The sequence below is a fragment of the Archocentrus centrarchus genome, chromosome 15 (genome assembly GCF_007364275.1).
Source record: "Archocentrus centrarchus isolate MPI-CPG fArcCen1 chromosome 15, fArcCen1, whole genome shotgun sequence".
NCBI classification, from domain to species: Eukaryota; Metazoa; Chordata; class Actinopteri; order Cichliformes; family Cichlidae; genus Archocentrus; species Archocentrus centrarchus.
In genome coordinates this window covers 1,201,794-1,227,265 of record NC_044360.1, presented here as the reverse complement: position 1 = coordinate 1,227,265, position 25,472 = coordinate 1,201,794, and the positions used below count along the sequence as shown (strand labels likewise).

Here is a 25,472-nt window from a genome sequence, read left to right as displayed (position 1 = left end):
TATCAATAATATTACCCCGTCTGCATATTTCCACCTACGAAACATAAATCACCCTCCCTCTCCCCACATACCACCTCCATCCTTGTTCATAGTCTCGTTCCTCCCGCATTGACTACTGTAATTCTCTTCTAATTGGCCTCCCTCACAAATGCCTCCAGAAGCTTCAAATAGTTCAGAACTCAGCTGCTCTCATTCTCACCAGAACCCCCTCATTTCCCCACATCAGCCAGTCCTACAGCAGCTCCACTGGCTTACAGTTAAGTTCAGAACTCAGTTCAAAATCCTCCTGTTCACATTCAAGGCCATCCACAACCTCGCCCCTCCTTATCGAGTCGAACTTCTTCACATCACCTCCTCCTCCCGCACCCTCCGCTCTTCCTCCTTCATCCACCTTACTGCCCGCCTCAGCACTATGAGGAGCAGAGCTTTCTCCCACTCTGCTCCCCAGCTGTGGAACTCTCTCCCACCTGACATTCACAATATCGACTCCCTTCATATCTTCAAATCACGACTCAAAACTCACCTGTTCTAGACTGCATACTCGCTTTAGTTTTTAGCTTCTGTTTGTGTTTTATGTGATTTGTTTTGTTTAACCTGTAAAATGTCCTTGAGTGTCATGAAAGGTGCTTATAAATAAAATGTATTATTATTATTATTTTGCATCTCTGTGCCCGTTCTGCATCCCTCGGCTGAGCTGATTTGGTGTTTTGTGTTGGAAACAGATGTAATGTTGTGTTTCTGAAGCTGAAATAGGAGCACTGACATGTTGACTGAAGAGACTGAACCTTGTTAAAGACAAACACTCCAACACAAACATCCAGTCATTTGGTTTCATTTCTCTCCGTCGGTCATTTTCAGAGAGGGGGTGTCACTGTTTTAATCACTGCGGGCCAAACATCCTCAAATCTGCACTCTGAGCGTCGCGCCGTCACAGCTGTGGCCTGTCAAACGGCCGCTCTCGGCCCCTCGGTCCTGCGTGGGTTTGTTGTGGTTCAAGATTGAGATCTTAGTGTTTCCGAGAAAGACTCGTCCAGAGAGACGGGGAGGAAAACAAGCCGAGGTCTGCGGGGTTCCCGCCGCAGGCCGAGAGTTCGGGTTCATATCTGAAGGCTGTTTGTGGAGGAGCCTGAAATAATGAGGCTGCAGGAGGTCAGAACAGATCTGTCAAAAGAGCTCAGCCTGATATCAGCGCTTATTCTGAGCAGAAACACGAGGAAGACGTGAAAGCTTCAGCCCACGGAGAGCAGGAACCAACAGTGCTTTCCTTCTTTTAGCTCCTCTCAGATTTTGTGCATACTTTGAAGAAACATGAAGGTGACCTTCTAACCGACCAATGAGCCGTCACCGTGTGGGGCTCAGACGTGACTGATACAATCTCAAGAAAACAACACGTGAGCTCTGAGACGTCTTCATCCTGCAGGATTTCTTCAGACCTGCTGTCAGACTGATCACCCGTCTCTGATAACAGCGCTGGCTTTGAATCTGTCCTGAGCGAGCAGCAGAGGACGGCGATGATGATGATGGTGATAACGAGGTCACATTATGCTGCTCTTTGATCAGAGTTACCTGGAGGCACGCACACATAAACCACACAAAGAGAAAAAACTCAAAGAGCAGCACGCTGATCCAGATAAACTCCTATTTCAAAATGAAGGTGAGCACACCTGACCTCACAAAGCACAACGTGGAAATACAGAGTTTGTACCTCCTGACGAGCTCAAGGATCCAGATTTGACTCTGACCGTGATTCACAGGTCAGAGTTCAGAGGCTGAAAACGCTCAGGCACGAGGACGGGACTGAAGAACTGTTGCTCAAGAGCACATTAGAAATGAGAGGAGCGTCTGGCTGCTGTGAGGCAAAACATAAAGAAATGAGGGAGGCTCAAGACTTTTGCACAGAGCTGTATATAGCCACAAACTCTGCTTTATTTCAGGGGCTCCTTTCATTTCCTTTGGAGCCTCACGTCATTTCTTCTTACAGTGAAACGAGTGTTTAAACATCAGTGCTTAACTACCGCTTCACCTTTGACCCCCACCAGCCCTCTCCACCCCCCCGACTCCTCTGATAACATGAGGAAAAAAAGCTGCTCCTGATTACGGCACAAAGAGCTCCGACTATGTCATTAAAGCTGCGTTTAAAGTGGTGATGGGGCTGATGGGGGCAGTTAAAGAGCTAATGGGGGCTGTTTTGCTGAGAGCCCGCGGGATCATTTATGGAGGAATCTGCAGTGTGATGTACGCTCGATGTGGGTCGGAATAATGACCGAGGCCTCTCTGAGCGTGCTCCAAAAAAAGCATCACCCACCGAGACGTTTGATCCCCTTATTTAGTCTGTCAGTGTCAGAGAGACGTCCAGCAAACTGTTCCACAGCTCAGCTCCACGTCCACAAAAATGAAAACACACCTGATGAAACGTGACCGAAGGCAAACTCACCTGAAGGAACCACAAACACTGATTATCAGATCGTCCTCCCATCTAACAGCTGTCTGCCCCAAAAGACTCCGAGAGTGAACAAATGAGCAGGAAGGGATACAAACACAACCACAGACACACAAAGCCAAAGCACAGCTGGTAAAAGTTCCTATAAGGATGCAAAATGACTACAAAGCTGTTTGACACAAACACAACAAACCAAAACGGGATGTTTTCACATGAACACACAATGACCACAAAGACGTAAAACTCGTTTCCACAACTGCAAAAGGACCTCAACAGGCATACAAAAACGATCAAGAGCCATAAACGACTCCAAGATGCTGCAAAATTATTGCAGCTCAACAACCTTCTTCCAAAATGACCACAAAGCAAAACTAAAAGAGATGCACAATGTTCACAAAATGGCAGAAAAACAAACACAAAATGAACAACAGACATAAAATATGCAGAAGCATGTATGAGTGAAACTACGGCACCAGAGATGGATGCAAACGTCCCACAAAGGGATGCAAAATCACCACAAACTAAACAAAGACTGGATGCACATTATCACAAAGTGGCACAAATTTCCAACAGAGGCACAAACAAAGCTCGATGCTTCTGCCTGCAGCATGTTTGTTATTGCTCCACGTTCGTGAGGACCGGCTCGAGTCGGAGACGAGCCATTACAGCAGCCTTTATCACAGAGAGCTGAGGCAGATGATGCCCGGCATGTGAAGAGCACGCAGAGGTGAGCGTGTCTCGACGTGCCGACGAAACAAACTGCAGGACGACCACAAACCCAACGACTCTCAGTAACAATGACTCCTGCTGTAAGGATCCTTCCTGCAAAGCTCTGCAAAGACTAATCCAGAGATTATCTGAAGCTTCAGCTGAAGCAGAGGGATCTTCCAAAGTCAGAGTCTCATTGTTCCTGACGTTCCACAGGAAACCAGAAGAGGAGGAAATGTTCCACTAACCACACTTCTTACTTCATATCTACACAATCAACACAAAGTCTGACTCCAGCCTCGTGTTCATATCAGATAAAGGACGGATTTATTCCAGCATGCATCAGTTACAAGGAGACCAAAAATCATCACAAAGAAACTCAAAATCAACACAAACCGGTTTGATGCTACAATAAAAAACATGCACAACAAAGTTTAGAGAAGCAGAAGGACCACACTGAGTCAAAACCAGTTAAAGGGGATGCAAAATCATCACAACTACAAGTGAGCCTGAATGAGCACTTTGGTATTACAGTCATATCTTTATTTAATCTATTCGTCTGCATCAAGTCCAAATATTTTCTCCATTTGAACCGCTGAAGCATGGCAGCAGCATCAAAGAGGATGATCATAAACAAACATGATTATTTCCTTTAACCTGATCACTCCTTTGCTGATCGGCCGTCTGTGTCCAAAACACCAATAATAGTTTCAGTTTCATCATAAATGTGACATGTGCTTCCTCTGTGACGGAGCCATAAAGGTATACTTCATCACACGAGCTGCAGGGAGCTCCTGGTCTGGACTCACCCACTTCGGGCTGGATAGTTGCCCGTCTCTCCCAGCGGGGTGGCTTTGGTCGCCCCAGGGTAAAGGGGGAACACTCCTCCTCCCCCTCCTCCTCCTCCTCCTCTTCCTCCCAGCTCCTCTTCCTCCTCCTCCACCTCTGGGTCTCGTGCTCTTACCTCGCAGTGAGCGCTCACCAGTAATCCCAGCACCAGCACCAGTTCTCCCACCGCCGTCATGTCTGCTTCTGTGTGAAGGCTCGCTCGACCGCCAGCTGCTTTTAAACAGCTGGAGGGAGGGAGGAGGGAGGGAGGGAGGAGGTCCCTCCTCCTGCTTCCTCTACCGAGCTCCATCCCATCGGCTCCCTCCTCCTCTGTCCCGGGTCTCCCAGTGTCCCCGGGTTCATCAGCAGGGACGCTTTAACCACAGACTGAAATGAAGTCCCATTTTTTCCTCTGTGCTGTTTTTCTCTTTGTCGACACTTTAGTCTCACTGCAGTGACTTTGTGTGTCTCTGTAGGTGTTTGTGTGCTTCTTGCTGCTGTTCTGTGTGTTTAAAGTTTTGTGCATTTTTAATATTTGTTTCATGTGTTTTTGAAGATGTTCTGTCTCATTTTTATTCAGTTTTACAGGTTTTGTGTCTTTTTACAGTCATTTTGTGTGTTTTTGGAACAGTTTTGGTACTTTGAGTCTTTTTGCCTCATTTTTGTGTCTCGTTGTGGTGACTGTGGTAACTTTGTGAGTTCATTTATGTTTTTTATGTATTTGGTTGTCTTGGAGCTGTTTGCTAAAAGTGAAAAGCTTTGAGTGTTGCTGATATGCTGTGTGAGGTGTGCCGGTCTCTGAATGAGGACCTGTTCTTTAAGCAGCGCCTGCCTTTAGTTTTACCTAAACGGTCCCCTGCAGTACCCTCATGTGGCAGCAGAGGGCGCTTCATGTTAATGCACATTATTTCTTACAAAATATAAACGAGTAAAAATACAGGGAAAATGTAAAATAACCACTAACCGCTTCTTCTGATGATTTTCTGTTGAATTAAAATGTAACCTGGATGCAGTCTGATGGCGCTCGGATTTTAAGTTTGTTTGTTTGCAGTTGATTTACGTGAAACAGGAAACGGTGATGGGGGACGGAGGGAGGAAGGGAGGCTTTCCGCCGGGAGTGGAGGGCCCGGCCGGTCTGTGGGTGGCGCTCACTTCCGAGGATTGTTTCAGAGCTTTGGGGGGGGGGGGGGGGGGCTCGGAGCTGAACTGAGAACTGGAGAAAAACAAAAACTGACTTTGGAGTTGTGAACATGTGCTGGAGAGCAGAAAGCTTCAGTCAGCTCAGAGAAAAATGAGATTTAAATGAGATTTGTGTAGAGGACGCTGCTGTCCGCAGGTTTGAACCCCAGAATGACGCAGGGCTCGTAAACCGTCCCCGGATGGGCGATTTAAAAACGCCTTCACAGGAAACACGTTAGGATCGTGAGGAGGGGCGCAGCAGCTGGACATTTATTTAATTTGATTTCTACAGTGTCGTTATTTTAAGTTATTTTTGGCATGTTCACACTGATCCGGGTTCATTTTAGTTTAGTTTTTTGTTCTTAGACTTTTGTACTTTATTGATAATTTCTCAAATTGGGATTATTTTTTTAATAATTCTGCGGTGATTTGTGCCTCTTGTAGTAATTTTGTGGGTTTACATTTTTTGGAGGTTTTTGCAGATTTTTCGGTTTATGCGTGTGTGTGTGTGCGTGTGTGTGTGTGTGCGGGGTCCTTCCTGTGATGGTCCGCGTGTCCTTGAAAAGCGAGTGAAAGGTGTGTGTTGCGGGTTCGGCCGGCAGGGGGCAGCAGCTGCGTGACCCCTGCAGTGTGTTTGTGTGTGCAGCTCTGCAGTCTGAGCTCTGTTTGTGTGTCTGAGCAGCAGCGGGGGGCCGTCGGGGATTTGGATATTTCCTGGTGGCCTGGGGGTCGTTCCTGCTCGCTGTGATAACAAAACAAGCTCAACAACCTTCTTCCTGTGCACTAACTGCTCTGCCCCAGAGGCCACGGCTCCAGAAGGAGCACCAGACTCACTGAACACATCAGTACCAGCAGGTCCACTCAGAGGGTGGGTGGGCTCAGCTCCTCTGCAAACACAGCGTGTTTTTTAATAACTGTATCTCTAAATGTTCAACTCATCACAGGAAAGAAAAAAGTGTCGTAGAGTCAGAGGGACAACAGCTGAACGCAGAGACTAAAACTAACCCTGAACCAATGAAAGCTCAGCACAAACACTTTCAGACGGTCACTCCTCAGTCTGCAGCAGAGCTCACCTGAGCCTTCAGCCTGAAGGTTTCAGGTGCAGAAAAAAAAAGGTGAAAAAAAAAGGAAAATTTTTTTAAAAACTCCAAATCTGGACCTCCGTCTGCCCGGAGGGCCTGTGGCTGAAAATATTGATCATATGAAGGTCAAACTCTGCTTGAGATATAACAAATGCAAACGCACATATGGGAGCCATCGATGATTTTTCAGCTAAAATAAATATTTTACACACAAAGGTAGAAACAGGAACAGAGGTGTGGATAAAGACCCGGGGTCAAACAGGGATTTGGGAGGTGGGGGGGCCTGAGATCAGCTGTGCAGCGCGGGGAAAATAATTATTAAGGAATAAGTCACATCATTTTCTTCATGAGCTCCAGAGCTGCTGCTCTGCTCTTTGTGCATTTATCCTCATTAAGAAATAAGCAGATGTTTATCAGACCACCTCCCAGTGTGAGCTTCAGGCCAGCACTGGGATTACAAATATCCTTTTTTAAGTTTCTGTGAGGGTTAATCCACCAGCACGCAAAAATGATGCTTTTAATGCTAAAATATAATGATTGTTGTCATCCAAAGCACATTATTATTATTTCAGATTAAGATGCTGGTCCAGTGTGTCGCTCACATTTGGGTATAAAGACATGAATTCAGTTTGTTTATAAAAACAAAGATCATTTTTAGCTTTAAACAGGTTTTTGACAGATTTCTAAAATATTTGTGTTTTTATGACAGCTGGTCTGATACATGTGTTACTGTGTTTGATTTCTGCCCCACAGATGATACAAAGCTGATATCAGAGTTTGGTACCGTCACACTGACCATGAACCCCACAGCTCGGTCCTCGGCGCTCCACAGCTGTGCGCTCAAACACAGCTCCAACCTTTGCCTCCACTTCGTCTTCATTGTCACAGACAACATGCAGCTCTAACCTAACAGAGCTAATGCTGGCACACCTGACACAGACCTCATTAGCGCACCTGAATGAATGAATGAGCACGTCCTGTATAAACGCAGTAACGCCTGAGGTAACTGCCCCCTAGTGTCCAAACGCATTCATTACAAAGAAAGAAACAAAATGGCTCTCACACCGGCTACTTCAGTGTTTCACAGTTCACAAAAACACAATTCAGCAACACGTCACGCACAGGTACGATATCTGATTTAAAGCTTTTAAATGAAGTGAAATGGAGTTAAAGTCGCTGACTCTGTGCTGCCTTTGGAGAAACGTGCAGCTCAGCGCGGCTGTGAAAATATAGTTAATACAAACAGGCATGTCACACACTCACACACACACACACACACACTTAAACCCTGCAGGTCTCAATTAGCAGGCAGCCGTCAGATTCCTCACTGAGCTTCAGCTGCTCAGCAGACAAACATCAGGAGGTGATGAATCAGCAGCTTTCTAACAAACCTTTAACACCATTTATTCAGCGCGTTACTCACATTTCCCCTCACACGCTGGACTGAACCAACACTAAAGTAATGATTATCAAACTGATTTTTAAGCTCTTCTCAGACCTTAGATTGATGCCACTCTCTGACAGCACACGTCTTTACAAACTACTAAAAATATATTTATTATATTATCGTGGTGGCAGAAAAACACTGCTGTTACACACTGTTGGAATAAGAAAGTGTGTGACGCTGTGTTGAAGGTATTTTCCAGTCATTCCAACTCCATTCTCCTCTGTTTCATCTGAATTAAAGAGCCCATTGTTTGTGTGCATAACTGAAGGCGAACAGCTCACTGAAGCAGTCTGAATCAGCTGTACACAGCTACAGAAAACTGATTAATAACAGCATCTCTGTGATATCTGATCAAATAATCACAGGTTAAATCATTTTTTAAAGTCTGTTAATCAAAAAAACACTTAAGCTGCATTTAACTGCAGTTCTCAGGTCAGTTTTTTTATTATATTTTTTAAAAAAGGCTTTAACTCCATCTATTTGTCAGCTTCATTCAAAGTTTTCCATTAGAGAAGATAAACTTAGTTCACGTTAAAAAAAACACCAGGTGAGTTTCAATTAGCAGTGGAAACAGTGACCTCTGTGGCCACACGGGGTAACTGCAGGATCGTAGTGAAAAGTTCTGCTGGGATCCAAGATTGAGCATAAAAAAGGTGCCAGAACCAAAGAACCGGCCGACACAGCCACCACGATGCTACCTACTGAAGCCTTACGGACGGACTGTTGGTTTTCACCAGGCCGGTCTTCAGTGGCGGTCCTAGCCTGTTTGGCGCCCTGGGCGAGCATCCCTGCCGGCGCCCTCCCACCCCCACCCCAACCCCCCATAGCAATCGCGCAGCAGCGCCTACCGCACTACTCCACTTGGGGGGTAATGAGCACCTGCTGTGTGGTGCATGTAGCTTTCTGCCATGGTCTGACAGACAGCTTTTAACTGAAGGTCTCCCCACCATCACAGGCACACTCAGAATTTCTTTTAAATTTTTTAAAAATTTAAAAAAAAAAAAAAAAAAAAGAATTTTTTAAATTTTATTTGAAAAAAACATGGAAGAAACTGAAATATTACACAGCTTCTGCTTACCTTCATCTTTGCTTATTTCTCCTGTTGTTCTTTTCTCTTTTTCCTAAACTGCACACCTGATGGCTTTGACCTTTTCCTTTCCATCTGCCGTAATTTGCACTGAAGCTGAATAGGTTATAACCACCGCCCATCCACAGGGTTGTCAGATCTGACTGACAGTTGCCAGCCCAACACAACAAAACCTCCATTGAAACTCATGTTAATAGCACCAGGTGTGATATATATTTAACTAGAAGCACTCAGAGAGCGCAAACCTCCGCCAAGGCCATAGGGTCACTGACGCTGTAATACGTGTATCTAAATACTTTGAAATAATCTTTCATCTTTCCCAGACAACAATAACCCCCTATCCCGCAATAGTGTGTTACCTCGACCAGATCGCGGCTCCTAACCGTAGTAGGGAGACCTCTGGTCTCTACTTCGCTTGGCTCGTGGCTGGTAACTAACTTGCTCATCCATGTGGGTCACCTTTAGCAAGGCGGAGAAATGCAGCAAGTCGAAGGATTTTAGCAACAGAACTTTTATTCCTTTTTCCACCGCCACCGAACACACTTTTTCCCTCGCGCTCATCTCCCACGCTAGCCCGCATACACACACATGGGGCAGAGAAAAGTGGGTGGTGTCTCTTAAAGGGGAAGGCTCTGCCTGTATCCCGCAATACTGAAGAATCCTTAAAAAAATTCCTGGATCCAGATCGTGATTTGGATCGCCACCAAAATTTAATCACTTCTTCCTCATGTCATTTCCAACCGCTTTAGGACCGCTTTTTTGCATTTGTGCAATATTTCTAAAATTAGAAACATCCTTTCTCAGAGTGATGCTGAAAAGCTCATTCATGCATTTATTACTTCTAGGCTGGATTATTGTAATTCATTATTATCAGGCTGTCCTAAAAGCTTTCTGAAAAGCCTTCAGCTGATCCAAAATGCTGCAGCTAGAGTACTGACAGGGACTAGAAAGAGAGAGCAGATTTCTCCCATATTGGCTTCTCTTCATTGGCTCCCTGTTAAATCTAGAATAGAATTTAAAATCCTTCTCCTCACATACAAGGTCTTGAATAATCAGGCACCATCTTATCTCAAAGACCTCATAGTACCATATCACCCCAACAGAGCACTTCTCTCTCAGACTGCTGCCTTACTTGTGGTTCCTAGGATACTTAAGAGTAGAATGGGAGGCAGAGCCTTCAGCTTTCAGGCCCCTCTTCTGTGGAACCAGCTTCCAGCTTGGATTCGGGAGACAGACACCCTCTCTATTTTTAAGATTAGGCTTAAAACTTTATGATCAAGCTTATAGTTAGGGCTGGATCAGGTGACCCTGAACCATCCCTTAGTTATGCTGCTATAGGCCTAGGCTGCTGGGGGGTTCACATAATGCACTGTTTCTCATTCACCTTATTTACTTTGTTTATACTCCACTCTGCATTTAATCATTAATTGATATTAATCTCTGGCTCTCTTCCACAGCATGTCTTTCTCTCCCCTCAGCCCAACCGGTCGCGGCAGATGACCCCCCCTCCCTGAGCCTGGTTCTGCTGGAGGTTTCTTCCTGTTAAAAGGGAGTTTTTCCTTTCCACTGTCACCAAGTGCTGCTCATAGGGGGTCGTTTTGACTGTTGGGTTTTCTCTGTATTATTGTAGGGTCTTTACCCACAATACAAAGCGCCTTGAGGCGACAGTTTGTTGTGATTTGGCGCTATATAAATAAAATTGAATTGAATTGAATTGAATCCACAAAATTTCAGTGACATCCGTTCATAACTTTTGGAGTAATTCTGCTGACAAACAGACAGACAAACAAACAACGCAACCGAAAACATAACCTCCTTGGCGGACGTAAATATACAGAGCTTTGGGTGAGTTGCCTTTATTTATAATTCAGCAGTTACTGTTGGCTGTAACCAGGCCAAAACTGTACAGGCATGAATGAATGAACCCGGCTGACTGTCTCACTCTCACGCCATCACTGCTTCACTTGACTCGCACCCCAGGCTGAGAGGAGAAGGGGGCGGGGCAGCGCTGTGTGTGTGTGACGATCTAGTGAAGCAGTGACAGCGAGACAGAGAATCCCCCGCCTGCCCCTTTCTTTCTGTTACAACCTGTCTGACCATTGCAGAAAGCTACATGCAATACACAGCAGGCAGAGGGCGCCCATTACCCCACAAGTGGAGTAGTGCGGTAGGCGCTGCTGCGGCGATCGCAATGCATTGGGGGAAGGGGGGCGGTCATGCCGCCCTAGATGAAATGCCGCCCTGGGCGGCTGCCCATGTCGCCCATATCAGAAACCGCCACTGCCGGTCTTTTTAATCCAGACGTGACCACATCCAGAGGGTGAAGAGACAAGTTATCTGCTAATGCTAGCTAAACAAGCTAAATAGGAGCATCACACAGACTCAGATACCTGCTAATCAACATCCAATCAACATCCTACAATTTCTCTCAGCAAACTGGAGCTCCGCCTTCTTGGATGGTCTGTTAGTCCAATGAAGGCACAGCAGCCATGTGACTGGTAAGATAATTGCTTTAAAGGGCTCCAACAGCATAAACACGATCCAGAGGTCCATTCAGGGACTCCAGTTAGCTGAGGGGAAGCCTAGCAGGCAGCTAGCAGCTACATTATCCACCTGTCAGTCAGAGAGGCCACGCCCCTAATAATGCTTCAAACAGGTGTGTTATAGAAACATCCTACAGAGACCAAAGCAGTTTCTCTATGAGCTGTAAACACGTTTATTTCTGGTGGAAATTTTTAACATGGGAGTCTATGGGGACTGACTCACTGCTGCCTCTGCTGGACTGCAGAGGAACTGCAGGTTTCACTCTTTGGCTACTTGGCTGTACAGAGAGTTTTGTTATTGGTAACGCAGGCAATGCTGGGAAAATGTTGCCATGGTTAGTTTCATAACTGATTTGGTGCAAACATTTATTCCTAGCAGGCACGGTGATGACCGCAGAGCTGAAAGTGTTTGGGATGGAAAATATTCCATATTTCACATATTTGTATCTTATAGTCTGTGAATAATTCAAAGAGCAGTTCAGGTTTTACATGTAAACAAAGTGCAGCAGAGGTGTTTCCACTTTGCTGTAACAGTACTTTGATCAGGATCTGATCACCTTTCCTTTTCATTTTACATAAAAATCTGCTTATTGCACTCAGGATCACATTTCCTAACAAAGATCAATGACAAACCATCAACAGGCATCTTTGTGCAGCTATTAGAGGTCTCTTTATGAGAATCAATAATGTATTACATTACACAGGGCGTGTGTGTGTGTGTGTGTGTGTGCTGATGGTCAGTATTGATCACTGCTGTTGAGAGGACAGCTCATATTGCCACGGTAACCCACAGCAGCCCATAATGCTGCCGAGGAGCCTCCGCCCATCGCCCTGGGGGAAAAAAAGTATGAAATAAAGTGCATCTAAAAATAGCACGGCGCCGGCGGTCAGCCAATCAGAGAAGAGGTGAGGCAGCCAAGGGTGAGTGTGAGAGAGTGCTGTGTGTTCTGCTGAGTCACATCCAGGTTCTTTACAGAGGACAGAGGAAGACGATGACTCCACTCCTCCTCCATCACTTCCTCTGCCACGTCCTTCATAAACCTGCTGAAGTCGCCGTGGTCAAACTGTCCAACTGCGTCACGGCGACTTCCAGTTTCACCATGTGATGCTCCACAAACAGTGTTTCCCCACAAGTTCCTCCTCCTGGGGTGTCCTGATGCCACCTGTGAATCACTGTGATGCACAGACAGTCTTTTGCTGGTGTTCCTCTGCTTCCTTGGTCCTGACTGTAATATGAACTTTGACAGTTCAGAGTACCCACCCTTCTTGGAGTTGCTGGGCGGGGTGCTCGAGGGTGCTGTCGTCCTGCTGGGAGACTTCAACGCTCATGTGGGCAATGACAGTGAGACCTGGAGGGGCGTGACTGGGAGGAACGACCTGTGTGATCTGAACCTGAGCACACAAACCACAGTTTGTCCATAGCAAAGACCGTGTTTGAATAAAGACGTCCATAAGTGCACGTGACTCCAGGACACCCTAGGTCACAGGTCGATGATTGATTTTGTAATCGTATCACCAGATCTGTTGTATGTTCTGGACATTCAGGTGAAGAGACGAGCTGAGCTGTCAGCTGATCACCACCTGGTGGTTCAATTCAGTTTTATTTGTATAGCGCCAAATCACAACAAACAGTCGCCTCAAGGCGCTTTGTATTGTGGGTAAAGACCCTACAATAATGCTGAGTTGGATCAGGTGGTGGAGGAGGATGCTGGACAGATCTGGTGCACCTAAATGTATAGTGAGGGTGCGCTGGGAACGCCTGGCAGAGGCCCCATTCTGCAAGATCTTCAACTCCCACCTCCGGCAGAACTTCGACAGCATTCTGAGGGAGGCTGAGGACATTGACTCTGAATGCACCGTGTTCTGCACCTCCATTGTTGAGGCCACTGCACGGAGCTGGAGCTGCAAGGTGGCTGGTGCCTGTCATGGTGGTAATCCCCGAACCAGATGGTGGTCATTGGAGGTGAAGTATGTAGAGTATGAGAAAAGGGTGGAGTGCCCACTCTGAGTCAGGAATGACTTGCTGCCCCAGGTGGAGGAGTTTAAGTATCTCAGAGTCTTGTTTGGATGGATTCGAGCTGCATCTGCAGGGATGCAGACGCTGCCCCGGTCTGTCGTGGTAAAGAGGGAGCTGAGTGTAAAAGCGAAGCTGTCGATTTACCGGTCGATCTACGTCCCTACCCTCACCTATGCTCACAACCTTTGGGTAGTGACTGAAAGAATGAGATCACAAACAGAAGCGGCAGAAATGAGCTTCCTCCAAAGGGTGGCTGGCCTCTCCCTTAGAGATAAGGTGAGGAGCACAGCCATTCAGGAGGGGCTCAGAGTAGAGCCGCTGCTCCTCCACATCGAAAGGAGCCAGATGAGGTGGTTTGGGCATCTGACTAGGATGCCTCCTGGCCGCCTCTTGGATGAGGTGTTCTGGGCATGTCCTACCGGGAGGAGGCCCCGGGGCAGACTCAGGACACACTGGAGAGATTATATCTCTCAGCTGGCCTGGGAACGCCTCGATGAGTTTCATCTGGATTTTTATTTCAGTCACTGATTCTTTTTTATTTTCTCTTGACTTTCACTTTGGTTAGATTTTGTTTTTAAAGAGACACCCTTCATATTAAAAAAAGGACGAATTTGAAAAGATGCTAATAATGCTAATGATGATCACACTCCTCCCCAGCAAACATCATCGTTTGACACCACAGGAGCAATGACAGCTTCAGCCTCATCTTTAGGAGAACCTGAGAAATTATTGGCTCTATTTTTATTGTGGTCAGTGTTTAAGAATCTAACATTTAAGTCTGTAATTCAAATCAGTTTTATTTATAAAGCACCAAGAGCTTCATACTGCGAGGTAACGGTAGTGACAGTGAGCTCTCTAAGAGCTGGATCATTATTTATTTTAGCCGACATCACCTCATCATGGATTTCTTTCTTATGTGGACACAACACAGCACAGACAGCTCAAAGCACTGAGCGCTGCCCCTTGGCAGGCTTCCACAAGTTGGCCAATCAGAAGAATGTGGGTTTAACACTCAGCCATGCAGAGCAGAGAGCTCCACTTTAAGTCATGAGACTGAAACCATGCCAGAGCTTTTGTATCACATGAAACACACAATCCATAATTTATTCCAACATCTTCTCTCTCACTCACACACACACACACACACACACACACACACACACACACACACACACACACACACACACACACACACACACACACACACACACACACACACAGAGCTGGCTGGTCTAAGTGGATTAGCTGTGTTAGCCAGAAGACACATCACACAGTTTGATGGAAGAAGCTTTGAGCTAAAAATAGACACCAGTGAAGTTGTCTTTGTATTTTCTCTGTGTGTCGTCCTCTGATCAGGAAAAGATGGAGGGTGACTTCCTTTAATCTGATTGGAGTGTTGCATCATCATCATCATCACAGCTGCAAAGGCTCTGCTCGGTGACTGCTTTCTGCTTTGTGTACAAGTGAAGTTATCACTACAGCGGCTAACGTCTCACGTCTTATAGATCTGCCTGGTCTGGCTGAGGAGTCATTTTCTGATCAATATCAAATCAGTTTTATTAATAATTGGTACAAACACAGTTTGAAGCAACGTGTTGGGAAACGTTTCCTGATGTCGTCTTTGAGGATAAATCTGCAGATGCTTTTATTGCATTTCCACATTCGTGCTATAAAAGAACGCTCAGAGCTTCAGTGTAAACCACAGCTACAGATGACGGCCTGCTGAGGGTGGTCCAATCAAAAGAGTCTCCAGCTTCAGTTTGGGGTGAAAGTTTCCATTAATTTAAGCTGCTAGCTGAAAAATACTGAGCCTCAGTAAAGTCCTGAGACAAAGACTATTAATACCACATTACTGAGTTTCCTGATCAAACCAAACCTCAGCCTCTGGTATCAAACCCTCCACCTGAGGCTCCAAAAGCGACTCAGCCTCCACGTTAACATGTCTAAGCCAGTTTTAGCACCCACAGGAGGTTTTTAACCAATAGCGTGGCTCATTCTGCGGCTAATTGTACTAACAAGAAGTCTGTGCTCCAGGTTTGATGACATTTACGCCTTTTAGGCCTCCGCCTCTCTGCTGCTCCACCCTCCATTTTCTCTTTTTCCTTCTTATCTCCACCTCACTTCTCTCTGTTGTAAGCTCCACTGCAGCTCATGAGTCCACAGCTGTTTCCACATATTACCCTCCTCCCTTTCTCGTAAGCAGCCCTCTCTCCTCACATGCCTTCTCTCCACCCTCTCTCCACCCTCTCTCTCTCTCTCCCATCCATTAGCAGGAGGAACAGATCCCAGCAGAGGAGAAGAGGCGAGACAACCGAGGCAGACGGAGCAGAAGAAGAGAGAGGGAGCAAAGAAGACAGAAAGACAAGAAGAAGAGAAGCAAAGCATCATGGATGTTTTCAAGAAGGGATTCTCCATGGCGAAGGATGGAGTCGTGGCCGCTGCCGAGAAGACGAAGGCCGGAGTGGAGGAGGCGGCCGCCAAGACCAAGGAGGGGGTCATCTATGTTGGTGAGAGGAGATGATGGATGGATGGATGGATGGATGGATGGATGGATGGATGGATGGATGTAAGTCAAACTGCGCCTTTTAAAATTTGATTTGTGGTGAAAAGGTGGGGAGAAAGAAAAGGAGAGGAAACTTTGAAGGAAAGATTTAATAAACGCTAGAAGGAAGGACGGATGTGTGAAATTCAACAACAAACTGGGAAAGATGGAGGGATGAAAGGATGAGGCGTGATCGTGAGAGAGGACAAAATCAATGAGAGAAAATGCACATCAAACTTTTAGAATATGAACGATGGTGGACGGAGTGAATTTCACCATCGAATGAGGAAAGATGGAGAGCAAACGCTTTTTACTCACTGTCTTCATTTTTCCTTCTCTCCATCCCTCCATCTTTCCTCCCACAGTGTCAGGATGAGTCGCACTTCTCTCTCTACTTCCTGTTATTCTCCTCTGTCTTTTAATATTTTAGGATTCAGCCCCCCCCCCCCCCCCCCCCCCCCCCCCCCCCCCCCCCCCCGCCGCCCCCCCATTCATTTACCAGTGAAAATACTCTGAGAAAAAATTTGATGTACAAAGAAATGTAAAGTTTGGAGGTTTCTTTGGAGGAGGAATGAAGGAAGAATGATGAAGATTTCCTCTTTTCCCTGTTTATACTCCACTCTGAATTTAATCATTAGTTATTATTAATCTCTGTCCCCCCCCCCCCCCCCCCCCAGCAGATGACTGCCCCTCCCTGAGCCTGGTTCTGCTGGAGTTTTTCCTTCCCCCTGTATAAAATAAAATTGAAGGGATGAGGGGACGAATAGAGAAGGAAAAATAAAGAGAAACTGTCGATAAAATCTCACTTTGCTCGAATGCTTCAAATGATCCGAATGTTTTGGGTGAAAATGAATCAGGAGTGAGAGGAGGACTTCAGAAACAAACGGGGGAATTAAAGAGTGGAAAGAAGGACAACAAGAAGATGAATATTAAATGATTTAAATCAGGAAAACAGGAAGAACAAAGAGGAAGAATTCAACTGGAAGATGAGGAAATCCAGGAAGAATAGATTAAAAAATGAAGAGGAGGAGGAGGGTAGAGGAAGAGCAGAAAGGATGAATGGAAAGATGAAGGATGAACAAACTGATAAGGTGAAGCTTGGTGTGGAGACGGGTGGAGGACATTAACTCAAAGCACAGAGAGCGGGGTGGAAAGAGCAGAAGCTGAAGGGGAAATGATTTCAATCAGAAAACAGGGGCTGCTCTTCCTGACCCATCACGGCTCCCAGCTTCAGTTAGTTTGGTCTGTTTTGGGAAAGTCCTGACCTGCAGCTGAGCACCGGCCGAGCCTCAACACCACCATGTTATCCACCCACTTATCCGAAGCCGGTCATGGTGAAGCAGGTGAAGCTCGTGCACTGAGACTCTCCCAAGCTGAGACTCTGGACCCACCCTGGGGTCTGAAAATTAATAGTTTCTGAAAATTAATAGTTTCTGAAAACACGTTTGTTCAGCATGTGTTTAAAATACAGCCGAAGCCAAACCCACCCTTTAGGGTGGATGTTACCCGAGGCAGCAGCTCGCCCAGTCGTAGACACTCATCCTGGCTGCAAACTGCTCCAGTTCATCCTGAAGGTCACGTCCTTATGAAGACGAGAACACCATCATCTGCAAAAAGGTTCCCAGATCGGATATCCTCAGGATCCTGTCCACGAGGGGTAAAGGTCAGAGACGAGGGGCAAACCAAGCAGAGTCTAACACCTGTGCTCACCTGCTCTTTTCAAATTAAAAGCCTCCGTCAGCTGAAGGAGGTCATAATTCCTCATCGATGGGGTTTAAGTTTCTCAGCATGAAGCAGAAGTATTTGGAAATAACAGTGGATGGAAAACATTATTTCTCTGAGATACTGACTCATAGTGTCTGCTGTTTGATGTTTAATGATATTAAAACAGCCCTAATCTGGTTACTGTGACTTTCTTCTGTTCAGTCGAAGATCACAGGTCTGCTTCAGCTCGCTCATGTGAGGGAGTAAAAGCAGGACCAGCACCAAACGTCTGCATCGTGACCTGGTTTCTGCCTCACAGACAAACTGATTATTCATTCATGTCACCCAGTTTACAGCGTGAAGCCTGCTCTCTGCCGTCTTCGTCCTTCCTTTGTTCTCAGGCCGTCCTTTACTAACATTCAGGGGACAGCGAGCCTTCTCTGACCAGACGACAGGCAGGCGGACGGACAACTTTAACGCCGAGCTTTCTCCTCTGTGCTGTTTGGACCCGATTCAGATTCGGCTGTAATTCAGCCGGTGGGCGTCGAGCTGCTCGGACATGTGACGGCTCAGACTGAACGGACTCTTTGTCTGTGATTCACTGTCGGCCGAGCTCACAGGAACACCGTGGAAACTGCTGTTTCCCAGCAGGACTGATGCTTGAAGCTGAGAGGCTGCTGCACATGAACTCGGTTACAGGAAGGAAGCTCAACGATGCAAAGATGATGCATATTTAATGAGGCTGCAGACAGCTGGCTGTCAGCTAATGGCTTTTTCTTTATACCAATAAACAATTGTTATCCATGGAAAAGTGTGAAAAATGGTCTCCAATACTTGTTCACATATTAAACACGTTTTATTTTCAATATGTGAAAAGATGACCTGACTCATAAGACAGGTTCAATTCAATTTTATTTATAAAGCACCAAATCACAGCAAACAGTCGCCTCAAGGAGCTTTGTATTGTGGGTAAAGACCCTACAATAATACAGAGAAAACCCAACAGTCCTCCTATGAGCAGCACTTGGTGACAGTGGGAAGGAAAAACTCCCTTTAACAGGAAGAAACCTCCATCAGAACCAGGCTCAGGGAGGGGGGGTCATCTGCTGAGGGGGGGGAGAGACAGAGATTAATAATAACTAATGATTAAATGCAGAGTGGGGTATAAACAGAGTAAAAATGGTGAATAAGAAGAAACACTATGGGAACCCCCCAGCAGACTAGGCCTATAGCAGCATAACTAAGGGAGGGTTCAGGGTCACCTGATCCAGCCCTAACTATAAGCTTGATCATAAAGGAAAGTTTTAAGCCTAATCTTAAAAATAGAGAGGGTGTCTGTCTCCTGAAGGAACCACAAGTAAGCCAGCAGTCTGAGAGCGAAGTGCTCTGTTGGGGTGATATGGTACTATGAGGTCTTTGAGATAAGATGGGTCTGATTATTCAAGACCTTGTATGTGAGGAGAAGAATTTTAAATTCTATTCTAGATTTAACAGGGAGCCAATGAAGAGAAGCGACTGTTTGTGTATTTAACAAATGCCTGATTTATTCTTGATGATGGTTTCCCCTCTTTTTTTTCTCCAGGAAGTAAGACGATGGAGGGAGTGGTGACAGGTGTGAACACAGGTAAACACCTGCTGTAAAAACTGCACAACACTTCCTGTACCAAAAACTCAATTATGGTGGTGATTAAATATTAAGTATAAAGATCATTCATTAATTTTTAAATTCAGCTTCCCGTCATTCATTTAAAATCTAAAGAATAAAAACATGTATTTCCTGTCTCCCAGTCTCCCAGAAGACGACCGAACAGGCCAACGTCGTGGCCGACACCGCCGTTTCCAGCGCCAACGAGGTCGCCCAGGCAACAGTGAAGGGGGTGGAGAACGCAGCGCTGGCGAGCGGATTTGTCAACACGGTGAGGTTTTTTAGTGTGCATTAAAACTGGCTGGAGCATCATTTTTATATTACATTTAACATTTTCAGGTTTAATCACTAATTTTAAAACAGATTTTTTTTTAAACTTTAATTAACTTAAAAAATATTAATTGAACCTTTTAAAAAGAATAGATGTGATTTCAACCTGGGGTTCATTTTTCTGGCGTTTTAGAGATGAAAACACTTTTAACAATACAATACATTTTAAATTTCTGTTGTACTTTTTTAAAATTATTATTAGTGCTTTAACTACAGTTAACTTTTTAGAAACCATTGCTAAAATTGGTAAAAATGTAAAAAAAAAAAACCCAAACTGATTTCTAAACCAGTCGCAGTAAGCACACGTAAATCACGTCTTTAATTATATTCATAACTGCAGATACTGTAGAAATAATACTGTGGAATCATTTGCACATAACTTATTCCTGCAGTACTTATTCATATAATCTGTCTTTTGTTTATAACTTTTTGTCTTTTGTCATTTACGACTCTGATGAATGGATGTGAACAGGAGGAGGCGGGACCAGTGGCTGAGGAGGTGCCTGATTGGTTGAGGGGGAGGGGTGGCATGGCATGAAGCTTCTTGCCTGATTTGATTATCCAGCATTGAAATGTCTTTCACAGCTTTATTAATCCAACATTTGAGATCAGAAAATATCCTATTTCAGGGATTTTATGGACATTTCTTTCAGTTAAAGTCCTGCTACCACGACGGCGTATTAGGGTAAGAAAACATAAATAAGGAGCTGGACAGGGAGCATAAAACTTTATGAATAAAAATGAAAATATAAAACTTAAATTTAAAGTTTGCAAGAAAGACCACAAATTTGGGAGCACCTGGGAGTCTTAGTGGTTAAATCCGGTGACCGCATACATATGCCGTGTTGCGGTGTGGGCTCGAACCACAGCCCGTCGCCAATTTGCCTGCATGTCTTCCCCCGTATCTTTCCCTAATTTCCTGTCTCTCCTCTACAGCAAATAAAGCTGGTCTGGCCAAAAATTTTTAAAAAGACAACAAATTTTCAAGAAAAAAACATAATTTTATGTGAAAAAAATTGGACAAAAAACTGTAAATTTAGAAAAGAAGAAACAGCAAATTCATGAAAAAAATGTGTAACTTTAATTTTGCAAATTCTAGATTTAAGGCTTTACAGTGTTAACATCTGTACTGTGTCTCCTATAGCTGAAGATTCAAGCAGTAAATATCATTAATGCTCCTAGGGGTGTTAGAGCATGAACACAACATGGGCTGAAATGAACGAACAACAAAACTAACAGCTATGCAGGAAAAGGCTGCATAACACACTGAAAATCCATTTAATATTCACCAATATGCTGATGATGCTGCTCTTTATTCTGCTAACAACAACTGGCAACGGCACCCTTTAGATAAAGCAAAGAAAATGTTATTTCAAAATATATTCCCTTAATAATCATCTGGATCTTATTACATTAGTTTGGATATATCTGACCTGCTAATGGAAACTTTACCATGTGGCTACCTGTGTTTTCTTAATGAGGCTACCAAAAGCACAATAAGGACCAGGTTGGAAACAAGCAGAGCTCAGTTTTATTGGTGATTTCGGATTAGCTCACAGGCTCATACACAGTGACTAACACGGCTTTTTCTTCCACCTTTTCTCATCTCTTGCTTCTTCTTTCCTTCATAGATTTCTGAACACTGATCTGTGGTTTCACTTGTAGTACCATTGGACACATATGAAGCTGCATTTCTCCCAAAAACAAATGGTGTAAACTATATTTAAATATATTTTACAGGCGCAAACATTTAAAGTGGTGTCTAAGAGTTGAAGTTAGAGGGTTACAAATTGCTGCTGTACCAGGAGATCATTCATGTTTTTAGTTTTGTGTTTTTGGCAGTGTATTTTGGGAGAAATGCAGCTTTGTATATGGATGGATTTGTTGTGCTGAGCTTTTTTCTATGTGCTCTGCAGACTGACGTCCCACAGACAGATGCAGGAGGAGAACAGACTGAACAAGCTGCACAGTAGGTAAGAAAAACGACCAAATATAAAAAACACTGCAGCTTTTAAACCAACAGGAGGAAACTGCATTTGTTGGGGACTTTTTTTCCAGCTGCAGATTGATGTGCACTTGGTGCTCAGAGAGTTTTTGGGGAAGCAGGATGCATGATGATGTTGCATGAAAACGAAGGTCGTGAGGAAGTTTTTAGTGTGCTCAGTCATAAAAAGGAGGCTCCATCTTCTTACTGCGTGAGCCTACACTTTCTGGAAAAACACTGTCCCCTGGTGGTCAAACTTTTAAATGCTGCAAGTATCTTTACATATTAGATTTTTACATCTTTTGCATTTTGCTCCTCTTACTATTTGGCACCACAAGGAGTAGTTTATTAAACTAATTCTGAACCATGGTTCACTGCTGGGTGACGCAGCTGCAGTCGACACTGAGTTGACAGTGAGGTAAAATCAGCTGCATTCAGCTGGACCTGATGAAGAAAAGTGTTTCTTTACTTTCAGACTAGCTGACTAATCTATATCTAAATTTCCAATTAAACAGGAAAATCAGTAGGAACACCCCCACCTTTGTCCACAGATTCTTATTGGACGGCCTCGTGACACATTAGTGAGCTGAACTAAGATGATCTGATGGTGCTGATGGTGCAACAGCAGTCTGAGGTGCTTCTTTAGTCAAAGCTGCCTAAAAGAAACCATCCTTCACAGCTCAACAGATGGAGCGCCTGTATTTTTGATGATGTCATCTATCTTACATCACTGTAGTTTTGTATCTAAAGGTTATTGTGATTTTATGCAACTGAATACTGTAAAATTTGTGTGCTGTGAAATTTAAAGCTGACAGAGACCCAGGTTTCAGTTTCATGCTCTGTAATGGAACCATGCTAAATATAATTTAAATTAATACATTATTTTAGGTGAACTTTTTCATAGTTTCCTAAAAAAAAAATTCGCTCTTATTAGCTCTAACTGACAAAAAGACCAACATGGTACAAATCATAAAGTTTCTGAGTGACTAAAACAGGCACGAAGCCACCAAAGAGGAAATAAACAGGCAGACCAGCAAGATCCTCACAACTCAACAACAGTGCAACATACAAATAACCTGTTACAGGTGAAAAAAGTCCTCTGGACATGTTTGAGCAGAAACTGCACCGTATCACCTGTCACAGGTATGGGTTCCAGTAGCTGATCTAACACACCTGCTTTAAACCACGACAATCTGAAATGTTCCTCCTCATTTTCTTTCCTCCAGACTCTGAACTTCCTGCCGTCACTGAACGAGAGAAGAAGAATCTTCGTATTTTTAGCTGTCGCGCTGCCCTTTGACCTCTGAGCATCATTAACCAATAGAAACCCTCCTCATCACCATCATCCTCCTCGTTCCTGGTACCATGGTTTCACCGCCTCCACCCATTGTTTTACAGTTTAACAAATCCACACTCTCACCTGATTGGCCGGTGTGGAGCATGCGTGTCTTTTAAGCTCCGCCTCCTGACAGAGGGATACCTGAAGCCTTTTAAATGCACGTTGCTTTACTGACACACACACAGACCCACACTCACAAATGATTAACCCTCACACACACACACACACACACACACACTCACAAATGATTAACCCTCACACACACACACACACACACACACACTTCCTTCCTGTCTGTGCTGCTGATTTTTTCCTTTTTTAAAGAGAAATAAAAATGTTTTCAAATCCACCCGAGTTTCCTCTTCTTCACTGTGACGTCTCTGAGAGTCACGCAGCTTTTTCCTCTCAGCAAACACACCACTGATGCCTGTGCTGCAGGTTTCTGCTCCGCCTGCAGCTGCAGCTCACTCCTGTTCACTCTGGGAATCAGAAAGAAGACCATCTACATTCAGCAACCCACAAACTCAACTCACATTAAACTGAGGGAAAGGCGTGAAACCGCCCTCCGCTCATTTTCCCATCTTACTGCACAATAACTCGCGGTGTTGCTTTAAACAGCCATGAAAGCGCAGCTTCCTCTGAGCAGCCAATGATCACATGGCCCAGTAATGACATCACACACCTTTTTACACTCAAATAATTGAAACATACATTTAAACAACAAACACTGTGTGTGCCACTAGTGTAATAATAGATACCTGCCTTTGTTTTTATCTCTTTATTTATTTGACCATCAGATTCAAACTCCCAAAAATGTAAATTTCAGATAAACTTGTTTCTTGTGGAAGTTTTAATCACGGTTTCCTCTTTTTTTTCTACCTTTCTGTGACTGTGTGAAGGCTGTGATTCAGCTTTTTGGGGCCTTATGCAGGAGTGTGTTTGGGAGCCTCTGTTTTGGAAAACTATGATGGGCAGTTTGAAGCCTTTAGATGATCCGTGGCAGCCCGTCTGTTACTCAGCTCACTGACCCAGCAGTGAGCTGCTTCTATAAATGCAGCAGCTGCAGCATTTTCCTCTAAAAGTATCTGAAATTCAAACCTCAACACACAAATTATGACACATAAACTGGCCAGACTTCCTGCCACGACCCCAAAGGGTTTTAAATCACTACACTCGTCTGTCATCCTCCAAACTGTTAACTTCAGATCCACTCTGAGGGCGACGGGGACAACAAGACACAGGAGAAACCCATCTACCAAAATAAAACAGGAAGTGAGAAAGAATAAAACAGGAACAAAGGAGCCAAAGCTGAAATAAGAGAGAAGAAAGCCTGAGAGCAGGAGACTCCTGCTAACATCCAGGACCTGAAACTTCCAAAAAGAATCCCAAAGTCCCAAAATCCCAAAATCCCACAGCAGCTTCATGCTTTTTAAATCTGGGCCTAGCTCCTGTGTCTGCAGCATTACTCAGCAGGCCGCAACAGGTGCACAATAAAGTGTTTGTAACAACGTGAGCAGGTGACGCCTGCACCCTGAGGCAGGTGACGTCCACCAGTGAAGGAGACAAACCCAGCTTCATGTTCTGACAGCTGAGGAGGCCCAAACCCCAAGCAGGGGTAACATGTTCACCTCTGAGATCCCCTCTGAATCCTGTTCAAATGTCCTTTAAATAAATAGAGACCGTATTCAGCAGCTTCATGTTTTATATGATTATGATGAGATTTCATTTCTCTAATCTCATCATTTAATATTTTATCTGACAGCTCTGAGTCTGAATCTACTTTTAGGTAAAATGGCTTCAGTTCTTTTAACTTCTGTAAATGATCAACAACAACAGCAGCTTCTGTGTGAGAGGCTGAAGGGGAGGAGCTTATCAGTCACCTGGTTTCCTTGATTATTTTAACATTTTGTTTCTGAAGCAAATAAATAGAGGCATTCAATAACAGGTGGGCGGGTGCGGTCAAACCCATAAACCACAACACACAAACACACCTGCCTGGAGCAACACCTGGATTCTGCAGCCAATCAGATACCTGATCCTCCTCGGCACCGCCATCAACAGAAGAGCACGAGAGCAAAGCCGAGTGACCGGTCCGACAGGCTGAGACACGGCAACAGAAATCAAAGGCTGAACTACGTCCAAAGTTTGGTTACCTGTGGAGCTCAGATTACAAAGCATCAAACCTGAAGGGCCTCTGGCTGCAGGTGGGGAGCATTTATGGTCTGATTCAGAGGGGATCTCAGAGGTGAACATGTTACCCCTGCTCGGGGTTTGGGCCTCCTCAGCTGTCAGAACATGAAGTTGGGTTTGTCTCCTTCACTGGTGGACGTCACCTGCCTCAGGGTGCAGGCGTCACCTGCTCATGTTGTTACAAACACTTTATTGTGCACCTGTCGCGGCCCGCACGCACAAACGTCAGGTTTAGAGCATTTTCAGCTTTCATGTAATGGTAAACAGACTCTGAGCACTTCATACAGCACATCTGCATTCACACACTCACGCCGATGAGAAACTCGGGGTTCGATGTCTTGCCTGAGGACACTTTGGCACGCAGCCAGGAGTTGAACCACCAACCTTCTGCTTAGGAGCTGACCCGC

At 44.9% G+C, this 25,472-nt stretch overlaps 2 protein-coding genes across 3 annotated transcripts in view; one reads left to right on the top strand and one right to left on the bottom strand.

Moving 5' to 3' along the window:
• Positions 1 to 4,172, bottom strand: part of mmrn2a (multimerin 2a) — a 28,555-nt gene extending 24,383 nt beyond the window's left edge. The window contains exon 1 of the mRNA XM_030748349.1: positions 3,958 to 4,172. Coding sequence (XP_030604209.1) covers positions 3,958 to 4,172 — 215 coding nt within the window. The remainder of the gene's footprint in view (positions 1 to 3,957) is intronic.
• Positions 4,173 to 15,533: 11,361 nt separating this feature from the next.
• On the top strand, positions 15,534 to 23,104 carry sncga (synuclein, gamma a). 2 transcript variants are annotated; one of them, XM_030748048.1, is made up of 6 exons: positions 15,534 to 15,838; positions 19,160 to 19,201; positions 19,366 to 19,493; positions 20,025 to 20,051; positions 21,469 to 21,525; positions 22,763 to 23,104. In XM_030748048.1, the coding sequence occupies exons 1-5, from the start codon at positions 15,718 to 15,720 to the stop codon at positions 21,523 to 21,525; spliced, it is 375 nt and encodes a 124-aa protein (XP_030603908.1). In that variant the 5' UTR covers positions 15,534 to 15,717; the 3' UTR covers positions 22,763 to 23,104. The 2 variants fall into 2 exon arrangements, with proteins under 2 accessions (XP_030603908.1, XP_030603909.1); XM_030748049.1 differs by lacking the exon at positions 20,025 to 20,051 and having other exon boundaries at positions 15,540 to 15,838.
• The last annotated feature ends 2,368 nt before the right edge of the window (positions 23,105 to 25,472 follow it).

What these genes read in the sequence shown, in the direction of transcription:
- sncga (XM_030748048.1), top strand. Translation starts at nt 15,718, where the DNA reads ATGGATGTTTTCAAGAAGGGATTCTCCATGGCGAAGGATGGAGTCGTG. An exon ending in GGAGGGGGTCATCTATGTTG is followed by an intron (nt 15,839 to 19,159) that starts GTGAGAGGAGAT and finishes TTTTTTCTCCAG; the next exon opens with GAAGTAAGACGATGGAGGGA. An exon ending in CGGGACCAGTGGCTGAGGAG is followed by an intron (nt 20,052 to 21,468) that starts GTGCCTGATTGG and finishes TGTGCTCTGCAG; the next exon opens with ACTGACGTCCCACAGACAGA.